The sequence below is a fragment of the Eulemur rufifrons genome, chromosome 15 (genome assembly GCF_041146395.1).
Source record: "Eulemur rufifrons isolate Redbay chromosome 15, OSU_ERuf_1, whole genome shotgun sequence".
Classification (NCBI taxonomy): domain Eukaryota; kingdom Metazoa; phylum Chordata; class Mammalia; order Primates; family Lemuridae; genus Eulemur; species Eulemur rufifrons.
This window is the reverse complement of record NC_090997.1, coordinates 46,367,541-46,393,212: the sequence shown is the minus strand read 5'-3', so window position 1 is coordinate 46,393,212 and position 25,672 is coordinate 46,367,541. Positions and strand designations below refer to the sequence as shown.

General features: G+C 39.1%; 1 protein-coding gene across 1 annotated transcript in view; it reads left to right on the top strand.

The window, feature by feature from the left end:
- RRAGD (Ras related GTP binding D) overlaps positions 1-19,525 on the top strand; it is a 36,229-nt gene extending 16,704 nt beyond the window's left edge. Inside the window, exons 3-7 of the mRNA XM_069487853.1 lie at positions 5,808-6,007; positions 6,817-6,931; positions 8,160-8,302; positions 13,157-13,305; positions 18,989-19,525. Of these exons, the coding sequence (XP_069343954.1) occupies positions 5,808-6,007; positions 6,817-6,931; positions 8,160-8,302; positions 13,157-13,305; positions 18,989-19,140 (759 nt within the window). The 3' untranslated portion in view covers positions 19,141-19,525. The remainder of the gene's footprint in view (positions 1-5,807; positions 6,008-6,816; positions 6,932-8,159; positions 8,303-13,156; positions 13,306-18,988) is intronic.
- The last annotated feature ends 6,147 nt before the right edge of the window (positions 19,526-25,672 follow it).

Below are 25,672 nucleotides of genomic sequence, written 5' to 3'. Positions count from 1 at the left end.
TATAAAGAATAAATGAGTAGGTGACGATAGGACAAGTTTTATTATAGCATTTGTCCCATTATTCAAATTCCTTCCAAGTTGTATCCCCTAAATTGCCCAGTTTTCTATCACAATAAATTATTTTTAGTAGCTTATCAATAGGCTTCCTGGTTAGGTCCTCCTTCCACTTTTTTGGAAGCAAATAATTGGGAACTCCTTCACTGGTGAGGAGCTTTTCCTCCAGTCATTGGTCAGATTCCTTTTCCAGCATTCCAGTTGGCTCTTTGACACCCTGGGTTTTTTATACCCTGGGGCCTTTCCCCTGTAGGTGGTGTGAAGGGGAGGAGGGAAAGGGAGACAGCAGGACCACAGGTGCATCTCAGGTACATCCCAGGCAGATCCATTTTAGGAAAAGTGTGTGTGGCAGGATTGGGGCATTGTTGCTCTTCAAGTTCTTCATGTCCAAGAGCTCTTAGAAAGTGTCTGTGATGCGAGACCGAGCCCAGAGGCTCTCCAAGGGCTCTCTTTTGCAGTGGTGGGGGCACAAAAGGCATCAGATCCTCTAGGCATGTGCCAAACCAACTCTGAAGTTGAGTTTGTGCCATGTCCCTAGAACTCTGGATCCACAATCAGACAGGTTGGCCAGTTGCTGGGGTGCAGGACCCCAGTTGAGCACACCCGGCCTTTCCAGGAGCATCAGAGGTGTTAGAGAGGAGGGTTACGAAGACTATTCATCATAATAGCTCTGTGTTTGGCAAACCGTTCTCTGAGAAGGCTGCTCATGCCTGAGAGGATCGTAAGTTCATTCGGGGAACTACGTGCCTGTTTAATATAATAATGAAATTTTCAACCAGGCCTTTCAGTTTCAAGTAGCTGCACTGTTTATCTCTTGCATGGCTATGGGAGAATAGCTGTTTGGTTAGAGGCGTTCCTTCTTTCTTTTTTGGTAGGGGTGTGGAGGGGAGAGACTTTAAATCCAATGCCTGATCTATGAACAGAGGTTCACTCTTCCCACGGGCCTACTCAGAAACGCATGTGTTGTGCCTGCTGGTAGACACCTGCACCCAGTCCAAGGCCTGCTGTCAGCAGCTGCTTTCCTGGCTGTCCCACTTGCACTGACCTGTTTTCTGGCCCATCTGTGGTCTTGGCAGTATCCCTTGCCTTCCCGTCTCAGGTCTGCCAGAACCATAAATTAGGGAGCTTGGAGCCCGAGAGGAATGGATGGGGTGTGTGCACATTGCTGCCTGGGAGGGCCCCAGGGATGTCCTGTTCATCTGTCTCTTTTAAGCTCCATGTTTCTCCCTAAGTCATACAGCCGCTGGTTGCTGTGGTTGAACTAGGCAGCAGTAGCAGTGGTCCTACCCGTAGCTAAGTGGGTTTCCAACCAGATGACTCATCATTTCTAGATAACGGCTTTAGTAAATACTTAAATACCATGTTGTGCTTACACAGCAATTTGTATTTATGGCACTCAAATTTCTAATACAAATCTATCTTAGGTGTTTGTAATATGGCTATCATGTAGCTAAAATTGGTTTGCTTGCCTATTTTTAAATTGGAACTGTAATTTGGTTTTAATTTTCGTGAACATGAAAAGCTGACCTTCAATTTGGATTAGCAAATGTGGTTTTTATTTTAGTTTCTCAAGTATTTATTTATTTATAGATGGGGTCTTGCCATGTTGCCCAGACTGGATTGCAGTGGCTATTCATGGGGGCAGTCATAGCGCACTGCAGCCTCAAACACCTGGCCTCAAGTCATCCTCCTGTCTCAGTCTCCTGAGTAGCTGGGACTAGGCACATACCACTGTGCTGGCTCTTGGGTTTGTTGTGGGTTTTTTCAGTTGTAGGGCAGGGAAAGGTATAAAAATATTTGAGAAATTCATCTCTTTAAGTTACACTTTTAAAAACAAGTAGGAAAAACATTGTTGAGCGCTGTCATTTACTAAATAAGGAATAATTAAATAAGCAGTTTCAGAACCTAATATACTTTTCTATTGGAAGCAGTCTGCAAAAATCATGTTTGCAGGAATCTTTATGTGATGTGATTACAAGCACTAAAAGGCAGATCAAGCTTTAGGGAGGTGTCTCTGCAGCACTTGAGAGTCCTTTCCTTTATTTCTTTTGTTTGTTTGTTTGTTTGTTTGTTTTTTGAGACAAGGTCTTGCTCTGTTGCCTGGGCTAGAGTACAGTGATGTGATCATAGCTCACTGCAACCTCAAAGTCCTGGACTCAAGTGATCCTCCTTCCTCAGCCTCCTGAGTAGTTGGGATTACAGGTACATGCCACCACGCCCAGCTCATTTTTCTGTCTTTTGGTAGAGACAGAGTCTCACGATGTTGTTCAGGCTGGTCTCAAACTCCTGACCTGAAGCGATCCTCCTGCCTTGGGTCTCCCAAAGTGCTAGGATTACAGGTGTGAGCTACCACGCCTGGCCCTTTCCTTTATTTCTAAGCAGTGCTCTTTTGGTCTGACACCTCATATTTTTATTTTTTGCTTGTGAATTCCTCACAGTCACAAGATTACCAGATAAATATATCCCCAAAGAGAAAATGTGTCCTCACAGAATGTTGTGAAATAATAAAGATTGAAAGCAAGTGTGATTTCTCGTGAGCTAACTGTGTGACACCCCAAGACCTCCCCACCCCCTGCCCACAATGCCTTTGGATCCAAAAGGGAGTTTCCACATGACCCGGGCTGGTGATTGTGACCTGCCTGTAATTCCTATGTCTAATTTTGGAGACAGTGTATTTCTGCTTTATTTTTATTTGTCATAGAAGGTTAATAATGAACAGTGGGAAAAATCATCTACAGTCCTTCTGTTCTAATCAACCAAGTATTTTCTTCTTTAATGTCATTTTTAGTCCTTATAGCTGTGTGCTGTTTCATCAGTTAGTTGGTAATCAGACCATTTTAGATGCTTGGCAGGGAGGTTAGAGTAGCAATTTCTAATCTTTTGAGATGTGATGTTCTGTTGACATTGGGTAGTTTTGCTCACAGACATGTTCCTTTAACTACCTTCTTTGCTTAAAGACGTAAGTGATAACACTTTTTTTGAGGTATAATTTATATGCAGTAACGTGCATTCATTTTAAGCGCATAGTTCAGTGGGTTTGACAAATGTGTATACACCATGTAACCACCTCTCATTCAAGATGTGGACTGTTTCTACCGCCCCAAAGCTTCCCTGTACCCTTTCTCAGACAGTCCCCAAAACACCCAGCCCCTGGCAACCACTGGTACACTTTCCGTCATTTGTAGATTGATTTGCCTTTTCTAGAATTTCATGTATGTGTAATCGTACAGGAATAACTTCAGTTTTTATTTAATGCTTAATCTACTGACCCGATATCCAATATTTGCCTTTTATTTTAAATAACTCTTGAGAGTATGAAGGAGAGGGACTCCATTTGTTATTTTTCTGTCTTCATAGTTTTCTAATTAATATATTTAATATTTCGATATATCTAGAGATTAGGGAGACATTTTTATTGATTCAGTTTGGAGAACAGAAGAATGCCAGAAAACATCCCCAGTTATGTTGGCATTCTGTATTTTCCAGGTTTGGAGTTATAAGTGGGGATGAGAAGTTCCTTCACTTCTGTCCTACAGGTTGCTTTCCTTTTTCTGCAATAAACACAAGACCTGTTCACACCCCTCCCGCTGGCAACAGTCAAGAGGTCTGACAGCACCAAGTGCTGGTGAGAGTCTGGAGCATTAGGCGCTGTTACACGCCATGCGGGCACGTTAAGGAGCTCATACCTGTGACCCGGCAAGCCAGCCTTTAGGGTGAGCCATGTGTACATGAGGCTGTTCACATTATCGTACTTACAGATACTTGGAAATATTTGGAATGTCCATCAACAAACATATATGATAAATTATAGACCATCCATAAAATGAAATTTTATAGAACCATTAAAAGGAATTAATGCACTAGAGTCACATACTACGTAACATTCAGCATAGGTGAATCTCACTGACATAATGTTGAAGGAAAAAGGCAAACTATAATATACATACAAGTTGGTATTTCTGTAAATTTTTTAACAATGTAAATGAATTCTGTGTGTTGTTTGGGGATATATATATGTAGTAATGTATGAAGAGATGAGTGAGAATAAACACTAAACTCAGGATAGTGGTTGTCTCTGGAGGGTAGGCGGTAGAGGGATGGTCCGGGCTGGGAGGATGGGGAGAAACACAGAGGGCTTTGGTGTAGACATTTTATTTCTTAAATAGAGGGATGGAAACACAGGTGTTCATTATGTTATTATATAGGTGTGGGAAGGAAAAATCAGTATTGTGGGCCGGGTGCGGTGGCTCACACCTATAATCCGAACACTTTGGGAGGCTGAGGAGGGATGATTGCTTGAGGCTGGTAGTTCAAAACCAGCCTGAGCAACATAGTGAGTGAGACCCTGTCTCTAAAAAAAAAAATAAATAAATAGCATTGTGTTGTTTGGGGCAAGTACTCCAGACCAGGGATCAGCAATCTTTTTTGCGAATGGCCAGAAAGTAAATATCTTAGGCTTTGCAGAACTGTACTGTCTCTGAGGAGTTTCCACAGAGGAAAACTGCTCAACTCTGCCGTTGTAGCAGGAGAGCAGCCTTAGACAATATGTAAGCAAAGAGCGTGGCTGTGCTCCAATGTAACTTTAAAAAAACAGGCAGTGGGCCTGTGGGCTGTGGTTTTTGGACTTCTGCTTTGGACCAGTGGTTCTTTTTTTTTTTTTTTAATTTCAGAATATTTACAGGTGTACAAATGGTTTGGCTACATGAATTGCTTTTGTACAATTTGAGTCAAAGCTGTAGGTGTGACCATCACCAGATAGTGTGCCTTGCACGCGTTAGGTGTGATTTTACCCAACCCCCCCTCCCCCCACACCTGCTTGATTTACGTTGTTTTACTTCTACGTGTGCACATAAGTGTTGATCAATTAGTTCCAGTTTAATAGAGAGTAAATGTGGTGTTTGTTTTTCCATTCTTGCAATACTTCACCTAGCATAATGGTCTCCAGTTCCATCCAGGTTGTTACAAAAGGTATTCGTTCACCATCTTTTTTATGGCTGAGTAGCACTTCATGGTATACATATGCCACATTTTATTAATCCACTCGTGCATTTATGGGCACTCAGGTTGATTCTACATCTTTGCAATTGTGAATTGTGCTGCAATAAACATTCGAGTTCAAGTGTCTTTTTTTATAAAATGTCTTTTTTTCCTTTGGGTCAATACCCAGTAGTGGGATTGCTGGATCAAATGGTAGCTCTACTTTTAGTTCTTTGAGGTGTCTCCATACTACTTTCCATAGAGGTTGTACTAGTTTGCAGTCCCACCAGCAGTGTATGAATGTTCCTTTCCCTCCGCATCCATGCCAATATCTTGAACCAGTGGTTCTTAAAACTGTTCCCCCAGCTCCTTCCCCATCCTCCCTGTGACCCGTAACATGTCTCCATCTCTAATTGTTCATAACGGTTCGCAAGAGACCAAAAAGCTGGGAAGAACAGTATTCCAGGCAAGGTCTGACGTGGCATGGGGTCATTTTCTCTTCCTGAAACAATAATACAACTCTGACCTTGCTGACTCTCATCAGCCTAAATCATAACTGCCTAAATCAGCTGCAATTTTTTAGCCTTTCTTTTTCTTCTGTTTGTTAACAAATGTTAAGAGTTCAAACTTGAATTCTAAGAAGCCAGCTCTTTTTGGGGGAGCCTTTGTAAAATATTTTGGGGAGTTATAGCCACATTGTTTCCAGATGAAGAGTGTATGTGGAAGGTTCAGAAGCCAAAGCAGGCTCCTCTCACAGGCATTGCCTTTGATCCTAGGACGATTACATGGAAGCCCTGGCCAGGCTGCACCTCACGGTGACCAGGGCCTACAAAGTGAATACCGACATCAACTTCGAGGTGTTTATTCATAAAGTGGATGGTCTGTCAGATGACCACAAAATTGAAACCCAAAGAGATATTCACCAGAGGGCAAACGATGACCTTGCAGATGCTGGATTAGAAAAAATTCACCTCAGGTGAGAACAGAAACCCCTTAGGGATCCCAGTCAAGGATGGAACATAGCAGGGTTGGGGTCCGGAGTCACCACAGTTGGCTTGGCATGAGCACTGATTTACCTTGTTTGCCCTGTTTTATGCTGTAGACACTGGGATAGGATTTGGGGAAAATGAGCTTTGTGAGCAAGTGCTCATTCTAATCTTCAGTGAAAGCACTGTTTCTTAACAAATGGTCAAAGCCAAGGTTGCCCCCCACCATGTGAAAAACACATAACATAAAACCCATAAATATAATTCAGGAAGTTAGTTGATGCAGAAGTTTACAGTTCTTGGTAAATATGATATTATCTATAATTATAAGTAAAGGAGTAGTCTAAAAACAATCCAAACAAATACAAAGAAAAACAACTTTGCCTCATTTTTTGTGGGGTGGTACATGCATCATTCATTTTGCAAATTGTAAAAAGAAAAAAAAATTAGATGCTTCAATATCAATAATATAACAGTTACTGATTGGACAACCTAAGAGGCCTGTGTAAAGATGATCTGATGTGGATTCTCTGGCAGACAGACTGTCAGGAAGCTGGTGTAGGCACCTACTGCTGTCCTTGTAAGCTTGCCAGTCAACAGGTGAGAGGAGACACAATTCGGGCTTTTTGGAAGGTTGGGAGGAGTGGCTCATTAAGATATTCTCGTTTTTTATTGAGGTCATTGTCAATTCTGAGGGGGTCTGGAATGTGTGTGTTAGAACTATAGATACAGAAGGCAGATTACAGGTTTATTCCTCAGTCAAAGGGAAAATATGATGAAATACTGTTTCCTCTTTCAGCTTTTATCTGACAAGCATATACGATCATTCAATATTTGAAGCTTTTAGCAAAGTGGTTCAGAAACTGATTCCACAACTCCCAACTCTGGAGAATTTGCTAAACATCTTTATCTCAGTAAGTAAATAATATGCTTCTGTTTGGTTCACTTGTAAAATTTGAAAATAGTATTGCAAGTGTGAAAAAGATCTTATTTCTGCTTGCTGCCACAGCATTTCAAGGTCATTTAAGTATTACTTTTGAAGATTACTCCTATATAGTGTTTTACTGAATTATTTATTTTTAAGATGGGGTCTCACTATGTTGCCCAGGCTAAATTAAAACTCCTGGGCTCAAGCAATCCTCCTGCCTCAGCCTCCCGAGTTGCTGTGACCGTAGGCACATACTACTCTTAGGATTGTTTTTGATCCTTTAAAATTTAACTTCCCAAGTAGACTCCTGTACTTCACTGGTATAGTTGGAATGTTATTCAAGTTTTGGTAATAGAGTCTTACCAGTGGTAAGGAGCATAAAACTTGGTTTTGATGATAAGATATATACTGTTGAGTGAATAGTTTTTTTGTTTTTTGTTTTTTGAGACAGTGACTCATTCTGTTGCCCAGGCTAGAATGAAGTGACGTCATCGTAGCTCACTACAACCTCAAACTCCTTACCTCAAGTGATCTTCCTTGCCTCAGCTTCTGCAGTAGCTGGGGCTACTTATCAGCCACCATGCCTGGCTAGTTTTTCTATTTTTAGTAGAGACAGGGTCATTCCTGCTCAGACTGGTCTCTAACTCCTGACCTCAAGCAGTCCTCCCACCTGGGCCTCCCAGAGTGCTAGGATTATAGACATGCACTAGTGTTGGATAGCTTTTTATATGTTTCACACTTTGTTAATGAAATGCTGAATGAGTCCTATAAACCACCAATCCCAGGCAGGCTCTGCAGAGTTGAATGAAGGCAGACCTGTTGGTTGTACTCAGATTTATTCTGTCACTACACAATTTTGGTGAGTTTGTTTGTTTAGATTCTCAAAATTTATTTTTAATTTGCAGTCAGTAAAATTAGTGTTTTTACTTGGTCTTTTCCTAACTGCAGGTATATCTGTAAGAGTTAGGAAGTATTACCCAATTTGCTTACCTAAAATAAATAATTTGTGATAATTCTACTTTTTATTTCTTATGCAAGTCCATTATAAAGAAGTTTATGACAATGGAGTTTAAATCATAATAAAATGCTACAACTTAAATTTTTATTAATGTTTGTTTATTCATATTTTACATTGAGGGTGGCATATAATTTTATATAATCATAATGTCTGAAATCAGCTGTCACTTTAAGGCAGCCTTTTCTTTTTGTTTCAGAATTCTGGAATTGAAAAGGCATTTCTATTTGATGTGGTCAGTAAAATTTATATTGCAACTGATAGTACTCCAGTGGATATGCAAACCTATGAGCTCTGCTGTGATATGATAGATGTGGTTATCGACATCTCTTGTATTTATGGGTAAGTAAAACATTCTTTTTTTTTTGAGACAGGGTCTTTCTCTGTTGCCCAGGCTGGAGTGCAGTGGTGCTAACGTAGCTCACTGTAACCTCGACCTCCTGGGCTCGAGTGATCCTCCTACCTCAGCCTCCCGAGTAGCTGGGACTACAGGCAACGACAGGCACATGCCACCACACCTGGCTAATTTTTTAATTATTTTTTTGTAGAGACAGGGTCTCGTTATATTGCCTGGACTGGTCTTGAACTCCTGGCCTCAAGCAATGTTCCCACCTTGGCCTCCCAAAGTGCTGGGATCACATGCATGAGCCACCTCTCCCAGCTGTAAAACATTCTTAGAGGCCACAATCAAGCCATTTTTTTTTTTTTCATAATTTTTGAGGCATTTTGCACTTACTTGTTTGGCTTTTTAAATCACTGAGATCTACAAATAAATATATCATTTAGCATGCAATAATAATTATTGAACAAATGCCTAGCATTATGCTAATAATCTTATTGCCTGCATCATATAATTTAATTCTCCACTATTTCATGAGGCAGGAACTACAATTGACCCTTGAACAAAGTAAGGGTTAGGGGCGTCGACCCTCTATGCAGTTGAAAAGCTGCATATAACTTTTGACTCTCCAAAAACATAACTTCTAATAACTTACTGTTCACTAGAAGCCTTACTGATAGCATGAACAGTTGATTAATAAATATTTTATATGTATTATGTACTGTATTCTTACAATAAAGTAATATAAAGAAAAGAAAAATTATTAAGAAAATCATAAGAAAGAGAAAATATATCTCCTATTCATTATGTGGACATGGTCATCATAAAGCTCTTCATGCCTGTCATCTTCACACTGAGTAGGCTGAGGAAGAGGAAGGGTTGGTCTTCCTGTCTCAGGAATGGCAGAGGCAGAAGGAAATCTGCGTATAAGTGGACCCTTGTAGGTTAAACCCTTGTTGTTCAAGGGTCAACTGAACCGTACTCACTTTACAGTTGGGGAAACTAAGGTTCAGAGTGGTTAAGTTTCTAACCCCCACTCATATTGTCGATAAGGAACAGTACTAGAGTTCAAACCCAGGTCTAACTGATTCCTGATCCTCTGTTGAAAAATCTATCAGCATATGTTTTATATACTTGGGAAAGACTGATAGATCCTTGAACGCTAAATAAATATCTCATCCTAACAATATTTCCATTTCCCTCTTTATTATGGGAAATAACTGCTGCTTTTTTGAAATATATTTTTGATTGTCTTATGGACAACAGAGAATCATAAAACTACACAAACAACATTATGTGCTAATTATTATTTATTATTATAGTTTTATATTCTTAGAAAACAGAACTTCCTATTTACTTAAAATAATACAAAATAAACAAGGAATGGGGAGAGGTGATTATGTTGCCAACAAACAGTTCTCCATAATTACAGATTTGCTGAACAGGTGTCGTACAGAGCGAATGGGCGAGAACTAGTTGTTTGTCTCTCTTAGGAAGATGTCAAGGTGTTGCTGTCTGTTTATATTGTATATTACATCCTCAGCCATTCTTTGATGAGGTAAAGCTTTTATTCATCTTCCTCTTTACTCACTGCCTGGCACTTGCTTCACACGGCTTGACATTATCCCTCCCATGTCAGCTGCTGTGAGAGTCTCGGTCTCACCATTTCTCTCTTCTGTCCGAACGTCCTTTTCCCACTCAGTTCAGATTCTCTCTGTTAACTCTGTTATACACACACACACACACACACACACACACACGCTCCCTTTTGTTATGAAATAGAGGAAGTGAAACCTTATAAGATTATAGTTAGGATGAATATCATTAGGCTCGTAATGTGCCTTCACCTGGTAGACCCTGGATAAATGTAGCTGTCATAAGTTATTATTGTTGTTATTATTAAACACTGCCATCTGGCTTTAGATACAGACCTTATTGCCCAAGATTACTGCCCTGCAGTGTTCTATTATTTTGAAACTATAAGTGGATGACCTTGAAATAGTCGTGGAAGCTGAATGTATGCTGATTACTGTCTAGATTGCTGTGGTAATCAAGTACAATGAGCAACACAATTAATCTGGCACATATTTAACGATATGCATGATCATTATTGTGCCGTATGGTAATTAGATGTAAGTGGCAAGTTGTTCATGTAAATGATGTTAATCAGAGTTACTTTTACCCAGCTAAAACAAACATGGGGGGGAGGAAGCTGGGCTTTGCCGGCAGATTGTTTTTCCGTGGTGGAGTGCAGTGTTCACAGGAACCCACAGGATGCAGTCACAGCCAGTCTGGGTCACAAATGGCTTGCCAGCTCTGGGCTTTCTTCAGACTGTTTGCTAAAGCAGTGGCAGGAGGCGGGGTGGGGATGTACGTGGAGCCTGGGGACCTCTTAGACAGTGAGGCTGCAGGTGGCCCTGTCACTGGAGGTCTCACTGCCCTTTCCCAGCTGCCCAGTGGAGACCAGCGCAAAGCAGGGGACCTGGTATCCCAGGAATCTCTTAGCTGAGGTTCTGCCCCTCCTTCCCTCCTGCAGCTCTTCACGTATACCACCCTCCCCCCTACGCACACCGTAAAATATGTTCCCTCTTGTGTTTTCATTAGTTAGAGATGAAAACTTGGGTAGTAAAACATGGTTTTTACAGTTGCAAAACCTCACCAATTTCTACTTGTAAGTTTTTGGGGGGTCTTTTTTGTTTTCCTAATATTTTTGTTTACTTTTTTCTGGTTGTGATACATTTTCATTATAGAAACTACATACAAGTATAAAGAATAAAATTAAAATAGCTCATAATCTCACCACCTAGACACAGTCACTATTAACATTTTTATATATTTTATTTTTATTTCTATGTATAATTTTTAGGATAATGAAATCACTTTGTATCTGCAATTTTATATCCTGCTTTTTTCTTTTAACATTATCACCTAAGAATTTTCTTGTGTTATTAAATGCTGTTAATAAACACAACGTTTAGTATCTATATAGTATTTACTTGGAAATTTTGAAGGCATTTTCTTGATTGGTGGAAAATTTTAAATGTTTCAGTTTATTGTTCTCGGAGCATTACTTATAAGCAAAAGAAATTCAGTCTTAAAAAACAGCTAAAAACAATACAATGGAAGTTAAGAATCCTATCAAATCATCTTTAACATTTGAGGTCCAAGACTTCAAAGATTTTTCTGTTATGTTTTGGTAGGGTATAGTGAATTGAATCCTTTTTTTTTTTAAGAAAAGTAACTTCTACAATTTAGTTTTAAGTAGCCATGTATATGGCAGTTTAAAATACTCTCAAAACTAAAAACCTATATTTCCCTTAAAATACCCTATAATTCAGGCTTTTCATTAAATCTGGCGTGTCACCCTACCCCCTTGTGTATTTATGAGATTAAAGCATTAACTTTAAAATTAGTCAGATCTAGATTTGAGGTCCTTGCTCTATCCCTGTCATCAGCTTTGACCAAATTATCTTATTTTTTCCCAGCTTCAGGTTCCTCAATACCTAGCTTAGATTCTTAGGGTAGATGATGGATAATGCATGGTAAGAACTAAGAATGGTACATGTCACATAGTAAAGCTTAATAAATGCTAGCTCTTATGTGAAAATAATGAGGTTTAACACAATTCCAATTAAGTTAAATTTCTGGTCAATTAATCATAAATTTAGGAAGTAAAAATAAATCAAAATTTATATATAGTTTCAGATAAGGGAAGAAGGTATAGGAAAATATTTTTTGCCTATGAGGAAAGGATTCATAATTCTTTCATTACAACGATGACTTCAGAGGGTCCAGTTTTGATCACTAAAGCCATAATAGTAGCAATTATCATTGTATATTTTATGTTCTCCATATTATGCTTAGTGCTATATATGCATTATTTCATTTCATCTTCATTAGGAAACTTTGAAGTAATTACTGTTAGTATACAGATGAGGAAATGGAGGCTCAAAGAAGTTACTCAACTTGGCCAAGCTCATGTAGTAAATAAGAGCTGGGATTCAAACCTAAGTCATTTGTGTCTACAGACCACATTCTTAAGTAGTCCAACATATTAACTCTTTATTTTGAAAAAATGTCAAGCATACAGAAAATGTGCAAGAGTGATACAGTGAACTCTTATACATCCTTCCTTGGGATTCACCAGTTTTACCAGTTTGCTGTATTTGCTGTATCTCTCTTTTTCTAATACGTATCATTCATCTCTTTGTTTTTAGTGACCCGTTAGAGAGTAAGTTGTAGACAACGTGATGCTTTGATCCTAACTATTTGAGCAGGTATCTATTAAGAACAAGGACATTCTTTTATAGGACCACAGTTTAATTATCAAATCTAGCATGGCTACATTATCACCTAACATATGGACTATATTCAGATTTTACCAGTGGTCATAATTATTTTATAGCAGTTTTTTCCCTGATCCAGGGTCCAGTCCAGCATTTGGTCTCATGTCTCTTTAGACTGCTTTAATTTTCAGTAGTTCTTCAGCCTTCTTGGTCTTTCATCAGACCATGCTTTTGACAGCCTGGCTATTCTATCAGGAGAAAACAAGAAGCCCTTGGCCAAGGAGGGGGAAGAGCTAACCTGCATCCCTCACCTTTCTTCCTCAGGTCCCTGGAAAGTTGCCCAGCTGCTGCAACAGGCACTCACTGCATCAGTAGGAAAGTGACTGTCATGGCCTGTGTGTGTTCTTGTGACGCTGTGTCTCTGAGATCGTTTGCTGAAAGGCCCTGCGAGTGCAAACGACTTACTATGATTATCATTTTTTGTGTGTTAAAGCTGGTCTCTGTCAATGGCTTACAATTTGTAGTTCTTTCTCAATGGTCAAATACATTTTGGTTTCTGTCCCCATTTAGTCTCAAAGAAGATGGAGCAGGAACCCCCTATGACAAGGAATCAACAGCCATTATAAAGCTGAATAATACAACAGTTCTTTATTTAAAAGAGGTGACCAAGTTCCTGGCTCTCGTTTGCTTTGTCAGAGAGGAAAGCTTTGAAAGAAAAGGTAATATTCTGGTATGATTTAAAAGAAGCGTTTCAATTCAGACTGATGCCATATTTATTGTTTGTGGAATGTGAGTGGACAACAGCATGCCCCTTGAAACTTGGAGACGTTAGTCACAGGCCCCCTTGGCTGGCAGCCTGAGTTAGGCTGGAGGTGACTTCTGGGTCAGTGAGCCAGCCTGCCCTCTAGTGGTGCAGCTGTGACTACAGTGAGGTGGAGGTGGAACCCGACCAGCCTTCCCGGGGCCTTAGCTTCTCTGTCGGTGAAGCTGCCGGCGCTCGCATCATTGCCAGGCTGTGAAGTCTCTTCCCAGGGAGAGTCTCCCCAGACTATCTGAAAGGCGGAGGCCCCGCCCCACAATGGTCCACACCTCTAGAAGGTCTTAGGTGACCATGTGACCATTTGTTCTCCTCATATAAAGAAGGGACAGCAATATTTATATGACATTAAAGCTAGATGGTATTTGACTTCTTTTCAGCCTTCATATACTCGTAAGTCTTCAAAACACAGGGATGATATCATGATTCTGAAAAGGGAAGACAGAAATACACTTACTAACTTCAGCAAGTATCTTTTTAGCACCAAATTCAGTTTTATTTTGAAATAAAAGCAATTAACTTCATCCCTCTCCACCCCCCACTACCTAAACTGGGATGTACTGGCTTACTGATGTGGCTAGGGATTTTTGTTAGTAATTAGTGTATGGTTTACTCATTTACTGGGTTAAAAAATGCCTGAAAAGGTGGTAATAGTAACATTTACTGACATTGCCTTTTTCTCCAGTACATGTTCATTATAAAAATGCTTTGAAAATTTAGGAAAGTATCAACAACAGAATAAAGCCACTCATCTTACCATCTAGAGCTGATCTGATGTTAAAATATCTGAGATTTTTCTCCCTCCCTCGCTCCTTCTCTCTTTCCTTTTCTCCCTTCCTTCATCCCTTTTTTCCTTCCCTCAAATAAAACTGGGGCCATATTATCTATATAGTTTTATATCCTGTTGTTTTCTCTTATTTATATCGTGAGATTTTCCTAATTCATTGGCCATAATTTAGATTTTGTTTCTTTTTATCACAAAATTAATGGATTAATTTAGAAAACTTAGAAATAAGCAAAAAATAATAATTATTGATAAGCTTCACTCAGCTACTCTTAACATTTCCTGAATAACTTCCCAGCCTTTTTCCTACATGTATATACATAGGTTTTAAAATAGAAGATTATATGATAAGTACTACTTTATAACCTTCACTTAAATTATTACAGATATCTTTCCAGCTCACTGGTCTTTTTTAACCACATCGTTGTAATGATTGTGTTTGATTATTTTTTTAGACATTTATATTGTTTCTAAATTTTGATGTTACAAATAATACTGTGATGACCTTTGCACTAAATATTTGTGCGCAGCTTTGGTTATTTCCTCAGGAAAAATTTCAAGTGGAATTACTTAGATCAAAAGGATTGGCACATTTTGGTTACTTTTGATGCATATTACCAAAATGTCCTTCAGAAAGATTTTTTTTTTGAGTTTGTGCTACTAAGAGAATATGAGTGTGTTCATTTTGCTGTATTCTTGTCAATATTGGATTTTAGTAATTTACTTTATTTTATTTTATTTATTTATTTTTTTGAGACAGAGTCTTGCTCTGTAACCCTAGGTAGAGTGCTGTGGCATCAGCCTAGCTCACAGCAACCTCAAACTCCTGGGCTCAAGCGATCCTCCTGCCTCAGCCTCCTAAGTAGCTGGGACTACAGGCGTGCACCACAATGCCCGGCTAATTTTTCTGCTTAGTAGAGATGGGGTCTTGCTCAGGCTTGTCTCAAACTCCTGAGCTCAAGTGATTTCCCCACCTCAACCTCCCAGAGTGCTAGGATTACAGGTGTGAGCCACTGCACCCTGCCAGTTTTGTTCTAATTTTACAGATGATTTTACTCAGGTCTAGAAAATATAAGTGACTTTGTCTCAAGGTCACACCACCAGTTTATGGCAGTCAGAGTTAAGGATTGCTGAGCTTCTTTCTATGTTGAGCCAGGTGTGTATGGTGTGTGTGTGTGTGTGTGTGTGTGTGTGACCATTATACATATATTTCCTTGGTTAAAAATATTTCCCAAATTTATTGGTGATTAATATTTCACGTTGATTTTGAAAGCTAAGGAAAATAAAAGTAATGCAACTACAGCCCCAAAACCATGTAGGGTGGCAGCAGGTCCTTAAATTGAGAGAATGTTGGGGTCAATGTGGAGAGTTTATTTATTTCAAACTGATGTTAAACTTAACAGAAAAGTTGCAAAAACAGTACGTAGTTTTCATGTATTCTTCATCCAGCTTCCCATAATGTTAACATCTTACACACTATAGTTCAGTTATCAAAACCAGGGGATTAACATTGGTATAATACCATTAAACTACAGACCTTATTCATATTTCACCAGTTTTCCCACAAATGCCCTTTTTCCATCCCAGGATCCCTGACTTGATTTAGTTTTTATTTCTCTTAGTCTCCTCCAGTCTGTGACAGTTTATCTCTCATGCCCTTGACACTTTTGAAGAGTACTGATCAATTATTTTGCGGAATGTCCCTCATATTGAGTTCGTCTGATGTTTTCACACAGTTGGAATGAGATTATGCACTGTGGCAGGAATACCACAGAGAAATGATACTGAGTCCTTCCTTCTCAGTGCTCACAGGAAGTGGTTCATTGGTATGTCTTATTAGTAGGGATGCTAACCTTGATCTAATTAAGGTAGTGTCTGCTAGGTTTTTCTGCTGTAAAATTCCTACAGTTAATAAATACTTCCAAACTCTGCAATTCCTATTTCTCCTTAAACTGCCCAATAATTTTAACATTCATCTATGATAGTTATGGAACTAAATTTAAGCAGGAATTTGTCATGTGAATCTTTGGTAAATTATTCCTAAACCACCTAGGTGGGATTATCTCTGAGGATAAGCAGATTTTGTAGAATTTTAAACTAACTAGAAACCTAGGCATTAATTTTAATGTTCTAACTAACAAATGTAAGCAAATGGGCAGACTTCACGTTTAACCTCATCATGTTTAACTTGTGTGCTTTTTAGGGTAACCAACCATCTCCATTTGTCTGGGATCGAGGGGGTTCCTGGGGCAGGATACCTTCAGTGCTAAAACTGGGAAAGCCCCAGGGAAATGGATGAGTTGATCACCCTAGCTATCACATAGTTGTCTTTAAAGAAAACTTAGTGCTTATAAATGCAAGGAGTAGTTTGATTTGTTTGTTGGTGCTTTAATTGCAAGTGTTATTGAATCCTGTTGGTGCCGATAATCTGCACTTGATTATCTTTTCCTCCTGTTGGTCTCCTTCTGAGTTTTCATTAATGCTCTTCAGGACTGCTTTGGCAGAAAAGAGAGGATTGAAATCAGATGCACATTATAGGCACCTCAGGAAGGAGAATGGTTAAAAAATGTGGATATCTGTGCCCCCTTCCAATTAGAATAGAATTCATGGGAGACGGGCCTGGAAATAATTTGGTAATTTTAAAAAATTGCCTGGGTGTTTTTAGTGTGCAGCTAGGATTGATGACCTCTAAACCAGAGAACAACGTGGGATCATAGTAACTGTGGGGGGTGGTGGTGAAGATAATGTCTGTTTTGTTCCTGTCTCTGTCCTTGTATTCTCAACTGCCTTTAATGAAAGGGTTAAAATAGCAAACACTTCTGAATGTTTACTTTCCTTTAAAAACCTCAGTTATGAACTTTGCTTTTTTATGTTTAAAACCCAAACACAGCAAAATTACTGTTAAATTTTGAAATGCACAAAGATATAAGTAAGTTAAGATTTGTCAAGAGCTATCAATAGGATGTCTCTGAAATCTCCCCAGTTGAGGTGGGTTTTATTTTTATTTTTTTGTTTTGTGACAGATCTCACTCTGTTGCCCGGGCTAGAGTGCCATCTAGCTCACAGCAACCTCAAACTCCTGGGCTCAGGCCATCCTCCTGCCTCAGCCTCCCAAGTAGCTGGGACTACAGGCTAGTTTTTTCTATTTTTAGTAGAGACGGGGTCTCGCTTTTCCTCAGGCTGGTCTCGAATTCCTGAGCTCAAGTGATCCAGAGTGCTAGAGTGGCATAAGCCACCCCACCCGGCCCCTAGTTAAGTATTTAATTGCACTCTTCTCATTGAGCCGAATTTCTTTAAGCTTTCTTCTTAAGGCAGTTTGTTGTGCATATAAGCAAAGAATATTTGAGGTTGTTCTCACATCTTGTATTCAAATTCCCACTAAGTAAAATGATTTCTTTGTTTCTTCTTTGTATCTTATTACTTTCCCCCTTGATTGCCTCATTGATCATTTTCTTGAGGAAATTGTCTCCTAGTTCCTCTGTACTTATGGTTCACTATCTCTGCAGAAGCAGCAGAGGGCACTACTCAGACGCTTTCCTGCTCCCGGAAGCTGAGATGGTGTCCACTCCCCCAGCCCCCGTTGCAGTTGAAGAATTTCATCCTTGGCTGGAATCCCAGTTCTTTCTCTGGGTGGGGCTCTGGAAGTATCACCTGACAGATGGAAATAATTGTTGGGCTAGTTATTTTAATAAATTTAAAGATAGTAAATAGAACCAACCACTTTATCTTAATTGGTATAACATAATGTTGCTCTCAAGACTTTTTTTTTTTTTTTTTTTTTTTTGAGACAGAGTCTCACTTTGTTGCCCAGGCTAGAGTGAGTGCCGTGGCGTTAGCCTAGCTCACAGCAACCTCAAACTCCTGAGCTCAAGGGATCCTCCTGTCTCAGCCTCCCAAGTAGTTGGGACTACAGGCATGCACCACCATGCCCGGCTAATTTTTTCTATATATATTTTTAGCTGTCCATATAATTTCTTTCTATTTTTAGTAGAGATGGGGTCTCGCTCTTGCTCAGGCTGGTCTCGAACTCCTGAGCTCAAACGATCCGCCCACCTCGGCCTCCCAGAGTGCTAGGATTACAGGCGTGAGCCACCTCGCCCGGCCTCAAGACTTTTATACATTAATCTTGCAATGATGAAAAATGCATTCCTCAAGATTTTGGGTTATCTTTTATTCTGTCATATTTTTGTGCCACTCATTCATTTCTGAAAATACAAGAAGACTCTCCCCTACTATTTCTCCACTTAAAACTTATTTAATATTGAAAAGCTGAGAGTGTCTTTGGTTGTTAAATTCCTGAGCTTAGATTTGACATAGGTGACTGTTACTACTGGGGACTTTGCTTCCCTGGGGTTATGAAAATGGTTTAAATATAATAGATACTCACTAAAGATTGATTGATTGATACTGTGGCTTTGAGATCTCAGTCACATTCCCAAGTCAAGCTCTGCCTCTACTCAGAGTCAATTTAGTAATGCCTTTTGGGGAGAAAAAGTTTTCGTTACAGATTTATCTTAATTGTAAGGAATCTTTAATTCTGAAAGGTAAAAGATATGCAGTTCATTGGTTCTTCAAATCTTTTAGGTCATCGATACTTTTGAAAATGTGGTATGTACTCTGGAACCTTGCCTCGGGAAAAATCTGCCTTCACAAAACTTCGCCTGCAGTTCCTGAAGCCCAGCTGCACACCTCCCAGAGCTCCTCTGCCGCCCCCTGCTGGCTTGTCCTGGCCCTAGCTGACATGAAAAGATGGAGATTATTTCTATGTGACACTTACTGATATTTTTGTTCTCTTCTCCAGGGCTTATTGACTATAATTTTCATTGCTTTCGGAAGGCCATCCATGAAGTTTTTGAGGTGAGAATGAAAGTAGTGAAATCTCGAAAAGTTCAGAATCGGCTGCAGAAGAAAAAAGGAGCCACCCCTAATGGGACCCCGAGAGTGCTGCTGTAGGTGAGGTTTCAGGAACATCTTTGAAATCAGACCTTTTTGATGAGGCTGCTGCGCCATGTTGCACTAAAGGAAGAGGAAGAAGGAGATTGGGACACATAACATGAATTTGTTGTAAAAAAAAAAAAAAAATTCCTGCAACCCTCTTGATCTTTTCTTTTTTAAATAAAGTAAGCACTTTGAAGCAAAAACTTGTATATTAACAATGAAGTGAAATCCATTGTACTTTCATGACACAAATGTAAACTTTTATGGTCTTTAGTCAGAAAACTCCCATGTGAGAACTGCCAGGAACTGTACATATTTTGCACTTTTTCATGTTTTTTTCTCATTGAACTGAACTTTGATAAAATGACTTTTCTAAGCTTTTTCTGTACTTGGTGTCAAGGACATGCATACTGTAGTCCATATCTATATGGCAATCAGAAATTAATCAAAAAGTGATGCAGTGGGAATGACTTTTTGTAAATTTGGGAATCTTTGCTAACAAATGTTGAGAAAAATCATTTTTCAGTGGAGCTGGAACAGATTGGGGCTGTAAGCTCCAGGAGCAATAAAAACTGTCCCCTATCTATAACGGGTGTAAACGGGAGTTTTGTAGAGTATATTAAGCACCAGATTTACCTAAAAATTTCTATAGCTGTGGCTGTTCTTCCCTGCTCAACAGATTTTATGAAGCTCTTTACCTCAACACATATCTTCATAATCACTTTATACAGAGAGGTTATTTCTTTTTACTGTATTCTTTAGAAATTTTGGGACCAGATTTCCAAAATGGCGCTGATCACTGGAGAGAAATCAGAATGTCATTAAATTGCAGGGTTTCTGGAGGATTTTCTGTACCTGTCACCCAGGGCAAAAGTAACATTAGAGACCAAAAGTTTTCCCAAATGTATGTGATTGGCAACTGCAGACTAACCAATACATACACAATTCTGGATTGTATAACAAATATATACACAATTCTGGCACCTGTGAAATGGCCTGTTGTCATGCTACAATGAAAATGTTTGTTTAGGACCAGTTTCTTATTGCTCCATGACCTCAGTGAATGGAGCAAACCTCAGATCTCCACCATGGAGCTTAATCCTGTTAGTGTCATTTGTTATTTAATACCTCCAAGTCTCCTTTTCATCTGTGGTAATGAGCCTCGTGTACTCCACCTGTTCCTACCTTATGATTGAACTGGAGCTCTGCAAGGCTGAAGAGCCATTATGAAAGCCCGTAATGGTGGGAAGTGGGAAAACAATGGCCAGAGGAGGCATTACAATTAACTGCGTAATTGTTTCTATGAAATTCTTTCACTTAATGTTTACTTTAGACTAGCAAGAAATTAAGAGAACTAAATCTACCCCTACAGCACATCATTCCAAGTAGGTAATTCTGTGTCCATCGCAAGGGTTAGCCCCCGAAGGCATGTTTGTAAGACGTTAGAAAATAATTTTTTTTTTTAAAGCAGAGCCTCCTAGGGATATCAAAGCTGGTCCTAGCAAAATACATAAATCCTTAAACCAACTTGTCCTTGAACCTTTCCCACTTCTATCAATGGCTTCTTTCTATCCTCTTTCCTCCCTCTCCCCAAGTCCTATTCCTTTGAAGCTGGTGACTGAAATTTAAGATGGTATCTGATAGGGGTTGAAGGTTTGAGTCTGTACATTTCAAAAGGAGATTTCTAAAAATCATTAAGGTGCCCTAACTCCCTTCCTCATGCCTCCTATTCAGAAGCCTGGATAGTTAGGCACGCAGGGTTCCCTGGTTTCCAGAGCTATACCCTGTTGGACCTTGGCCAACAGGCCTGGCACTTATGAGTTATTCTTATAAATCTAATTCTCTAATATTTTTTACAGAATGTTTCTTTTTGAATAGCAAATAAAGAATCAGTTTTCTAATACGATTTTATCCTCAAGATAGAAACAGTTGCCTATCTGATGAATCACACATTACTTAGGTATATATATTATTATAACCAGGTAGAGCCTCTGTTTTTAAGCTGGGTATATGATGAGTTTTTGTTAAAATGTGCCTTAAAAAGCCTATTACTTCAAGAGCAAGTGATTCTTTGGGGGAAAGGCAAAAATAATCCTATGACATAGGACCCAAGTTCATGGTGGTAAGTGTACTCTTTGATTAATCACACGCTAGCATAGACAGATGACTGCCTCAAACCGCGCAAGTGTGGCAATGACCCTTAGTTAAAGAAAGACACAGGAGTTATGTCTAAGTGTTCAGTTTTTCAAGTCTGTGGTATTGGAATTGCAGCATGTGTTTTTGAAGGAATAGAAATCAAAAACTGGTTGACATTCACAGTGTTATTTTCTGAACATAATATATTTTGGACCCTTAAATAGAAAGTGACTAAAATCACAGCAATATTGTTATATATGGGTTATCAACTCTGTGTGAAACTTACTCCAGAAAAACAGCTGAGCTGTCTTGATTATTAAAGTATGGTATGCATTCAACTTGTACAGACTGCATATAATTTGTAATCAAGCATAGTGTGTATGTTTTACTTTAAGCTGTACATCATTTATAACCATTGTTAAACCATTGTTTTTAAGAATGTTAACTACCAATTTAAAAGTGTGTGTCATAGCTTCATGATTTGATAAAGCTTCCTTTTATTTCAAGCATATTCATAACTAAGCTTTCTGGGAGCAGAGTGGTCTCTTTGGTGAAAAGGAAGTGTGGCCTTTTCATATTGTGAGGTTGTTCACTGTACGTGTATGTCACTGTTTCATTGGTCCTGTTAGGTCCATTTAGTAAAATTATTTGCCCTGATTAACCAGCTCTTATTTTATGAAAATGATGATAAATCTCACTATTTAAACTGAACTTACACTTTTATTTTTAAATCTTATCTCTCCATACTTTTGATGGGGACATGCCTGTTAGAACTGTAGAACTGTTATTTCAGTAGACTTCAGGTATTAATTCTTGCTGCTCTGGCGCTAATCCCCTAGTCACCTGGAAATCCTTTTCCTGACAGTCCACACAGTAAGATTCCACCCTCTAATGACCTTTACAGGTCCCCTGAGAGTTCTCAGGGAAGGCTAGCATTAGATATCTTAAATATGAAGTCCTTTTTCTGATTAGAAAACCTGATCTGAAATTATTTCCAAGATTTTTCATCAGTGGCAATGTTGAGTTTAAGAGAAAGAAATGTAGTCTTTAACAGAATTATTTAATAATGATAGATACTGATTGAGTACAATCAGAAGTGCTTTTATGTAAGTAATCCTCATAAATCTGAGAGGTAAGTACTATTATCATTTGTTTTACAGATGAGGCAACTGAGGCCAAAGAGCTAAAACTAAGTTTCTCAAGATAATGTAACTAGTAAAACACAATGCAGGAACGGGACTTGAGAGCCCACCTTCCCAACTAGGACTGCATGCAGCTTCACCAAATGTCTTTTAAATACCTTCCTATCACAAATATGAAGAGGGGCGCTTGTAGTTCAGGATTTACTGCTGCATGAGCTTAAGTGCTGGGATATTGAAAAAAATACCTATTCTTACATGAGCTCTTCTTGCATATTTATAGAACCCATAGAAGCAGTCTTCTAAATGTACTTCAGAGAAGAAAGTCAACAAAGATTATACATTTTTCTTCCTACTCCATTGAATAATGCTGAAGATAATATTAACAGTGTTAAATATCAGAAGAAAATGTAAATACCTTTTACAGCCATTTTTTTTCCTAATAGGCACTAGTATATCAAGCTCTGAGCAAGTCAGGAGAAAATAAACCTTTGGTCTTAGCTACATCCAACTTGTTACCTTGAGTTGTCAGTATGTATAACAGGGACTTACAGAAAATAAAACACTGATTGGTATTAAAATTTTAAGAAGTACATTTCAATCCTAATCCATTTTTGAGCTTCGGACCTATATTTAAAATTGCCACTAGCATACCTTTGCTGGAATCTTCTATAAGAAGTGCCTCAAATCCAACGTCTAAAATTGGCTTCCTTCTTGCTAAATCTCCTCCTATGATGGTGTGACTTTCCTCCCTAGTGTTTCTGCCAGACACTTGGACCTCGTTCTTGACGAGTCTCCTACAATCACTCAGTTCCTTCAGCTCACCTTTACAAATGTCTACTGAATCTGTTCTATTCTCTCTAGCTCCTCTGGCACTATCTTGGCTTAGACCACCGTCTCTGTGTATTTGGATCTCAGTAGCCTTTTAGCCAATGTTTGTTCACCTCACGCATGCGTCCGTTCCATTCTCCACACAAGACCCCGAGTGACCTTTCTAAACCTCTGCTGATCAGTTCCTTGCTTAACACCCTCCGATAGCCCTCCATTCCTCTTAGATATCAGTCCAGACTGGTGAAGTTTACAAGGCCCTGCCTCCTTAGCCCTACCTGCCCCTCTGGCCTTGGCTCATCTTCCCTCAACAAAGCTCAACAAGCATGCCCAAGGCTAGGCCCGGTGGCTCACGCCTGTAATCCTAGCACTCTGGGAGGCTGAGGCGGGCGGATCGTTTTGAGCTCAGGAGTTAGAAACCAGCTTGAGCAAGAGCAAGACCTCGTCTCTACTAAAAAATAGAAATTAGCTGGACAACTAAAAATATATAGAAAAAAAAATTAGCCGGGCATGGTGGCGCATGCCTGTAGTCCTAGCTACGTGGGAGGCTGAGGCAGAAGGATCGCTTGAGCCCAGGAGTTTGAGGTTGCTGTGAGCTAGGCTGACGCCACAGCACTCTAGCCAGGGTGACAAAGCAGGACTCTGTCTCAAAAAAACAAAAAAAACAAACCAAGCATGCCCAAACAGCGTGTGGTAAATAAAAGGAGTTTTGATTTCTTTGTCAATCATTTTTCAACAAATATTCATGGGGTACCTATTATATGCCAGACACTGTGCTAGTAAAATGGCTAAAAGGCAGATACTGGAGATGAAAGGATTTTAATATCTAAAAATAATAAAAAATATATAAACTAATTTTAGAGAGATCCTTGTAGGTATCAGTTTTTAGAACTACAGTGTGTAAGACTTTACCACTCTCCAGCAGAGACCACGCATGGTAGTATCTAGCATCCAAGAAGTTGAATTGTTCAACCTATGGCTGATCAACAGTTAGTTATATTTAATATAAGACTAAATATACTAGAAGAAGTAGGCTGTAAATTGGGGATGTTTATTGAAGTAGTGCCTTATAATTAAGAGGTGAATTAAAATATGAAGTTTTAAATGTTAGTTATTTCAATGTTCATACTTTTCCAGCTTAAAACATATATGAAATCAGTACCATTTGCAGAACTAGATTTAATAAAAAGTTTATTTGGCTGTTTCTACTCTTTTCAATCTGTTTGTACCATAGAACTATGAGTGCTGCCTAAGATGGATGTTTATGTTCTTTTAATATGTTGTCATGAGCAACAATAGAGTATGTGAGGAGAAGCTGGCAGTAGAATATAGGGTGGATGCAGGGTTCTTGTAGATCATTTAGAATTTTGAAAGGCTGGGTGATATTTGTAAATGTGTCGAAGTTGTCCTAGTGGGTCCTCAAAAGATCTACTTTTATCATAAATAACATTTAAGTTTGAGCAGTGATCCTATTTCAGTTCTATCATCAATATCTTTACAGTTTTCTGTAATGGTCATGGTAAGGTGAAAATACAGGCTTTAGTAGTCTCTATCACGATTTTGAAGATACTTGAAATTGTATCATGTTCTTCCCCTAAGGGACAATTCAATTCCATGATTACAAAAAAAAATTCAAAATAACATCTTTACGACCAGCCAAGTAAATATCAGTCAATAGTCTTTCTTTGTAGAACATTACATTTTTGGTTTCAACAAATGATCTGACAGTTAAAGCTGAGATGGAATCTGGTTCTTAATGTTCAATCATGAAAAACATGTTTTAAAAAGCGGAACATCGGCCAGGCTTGGTGGCCTCACGCCTGTAACAGAGGCTGAGGCAGGAGGTCCTCTTGAGCTCAGGAGTTTGAGACCAGCCTGAGCCCTGAGCAAGAGCGAGACCCTGTCTCTACTAAAAATAGAAAAAATTAGCCGGGTGTGGTGGTGCGGGCCTGTATTTCCAGCTACTCAAGAGGCTGAGGCAGGAGGATCATTTGAGCCCAGGAGTTTGAGGTTGCTGTGAGACGCTGTGTCACTTCAGCCCGGGGAACAGAGCAAGACTCTATCTCAAAAAAAAAAAAAAAAAAAAGGCAGAACATCCATGTGAACTCTTATACCTGAAGCAATGTTTGAATGGCATATAAAACTGCCCTGGGACAGAACTGTAGAAGTTGACCTTTTATGAAATCCATTTTAAGCTTTGTGTTGTGAGCCACAGTAAGTACAGTTCACATTGCAAATCATCACACACTCATACTTACAAATATTACTTAAAACAACCCTCACGAAGTAATATCCTTTCTACATGCAATGTATTCTGGTATTTTTTTCTCTTTCATTTCCCTTTTTTTTTTTTTTTTTTTTTTGACAAAGTCTCACTCTGTCACCCAGGCTAGAGTGCCGTGGCATCAGCTCAGCTCACAGCAACCTCAAACTCCTGGGCTAAA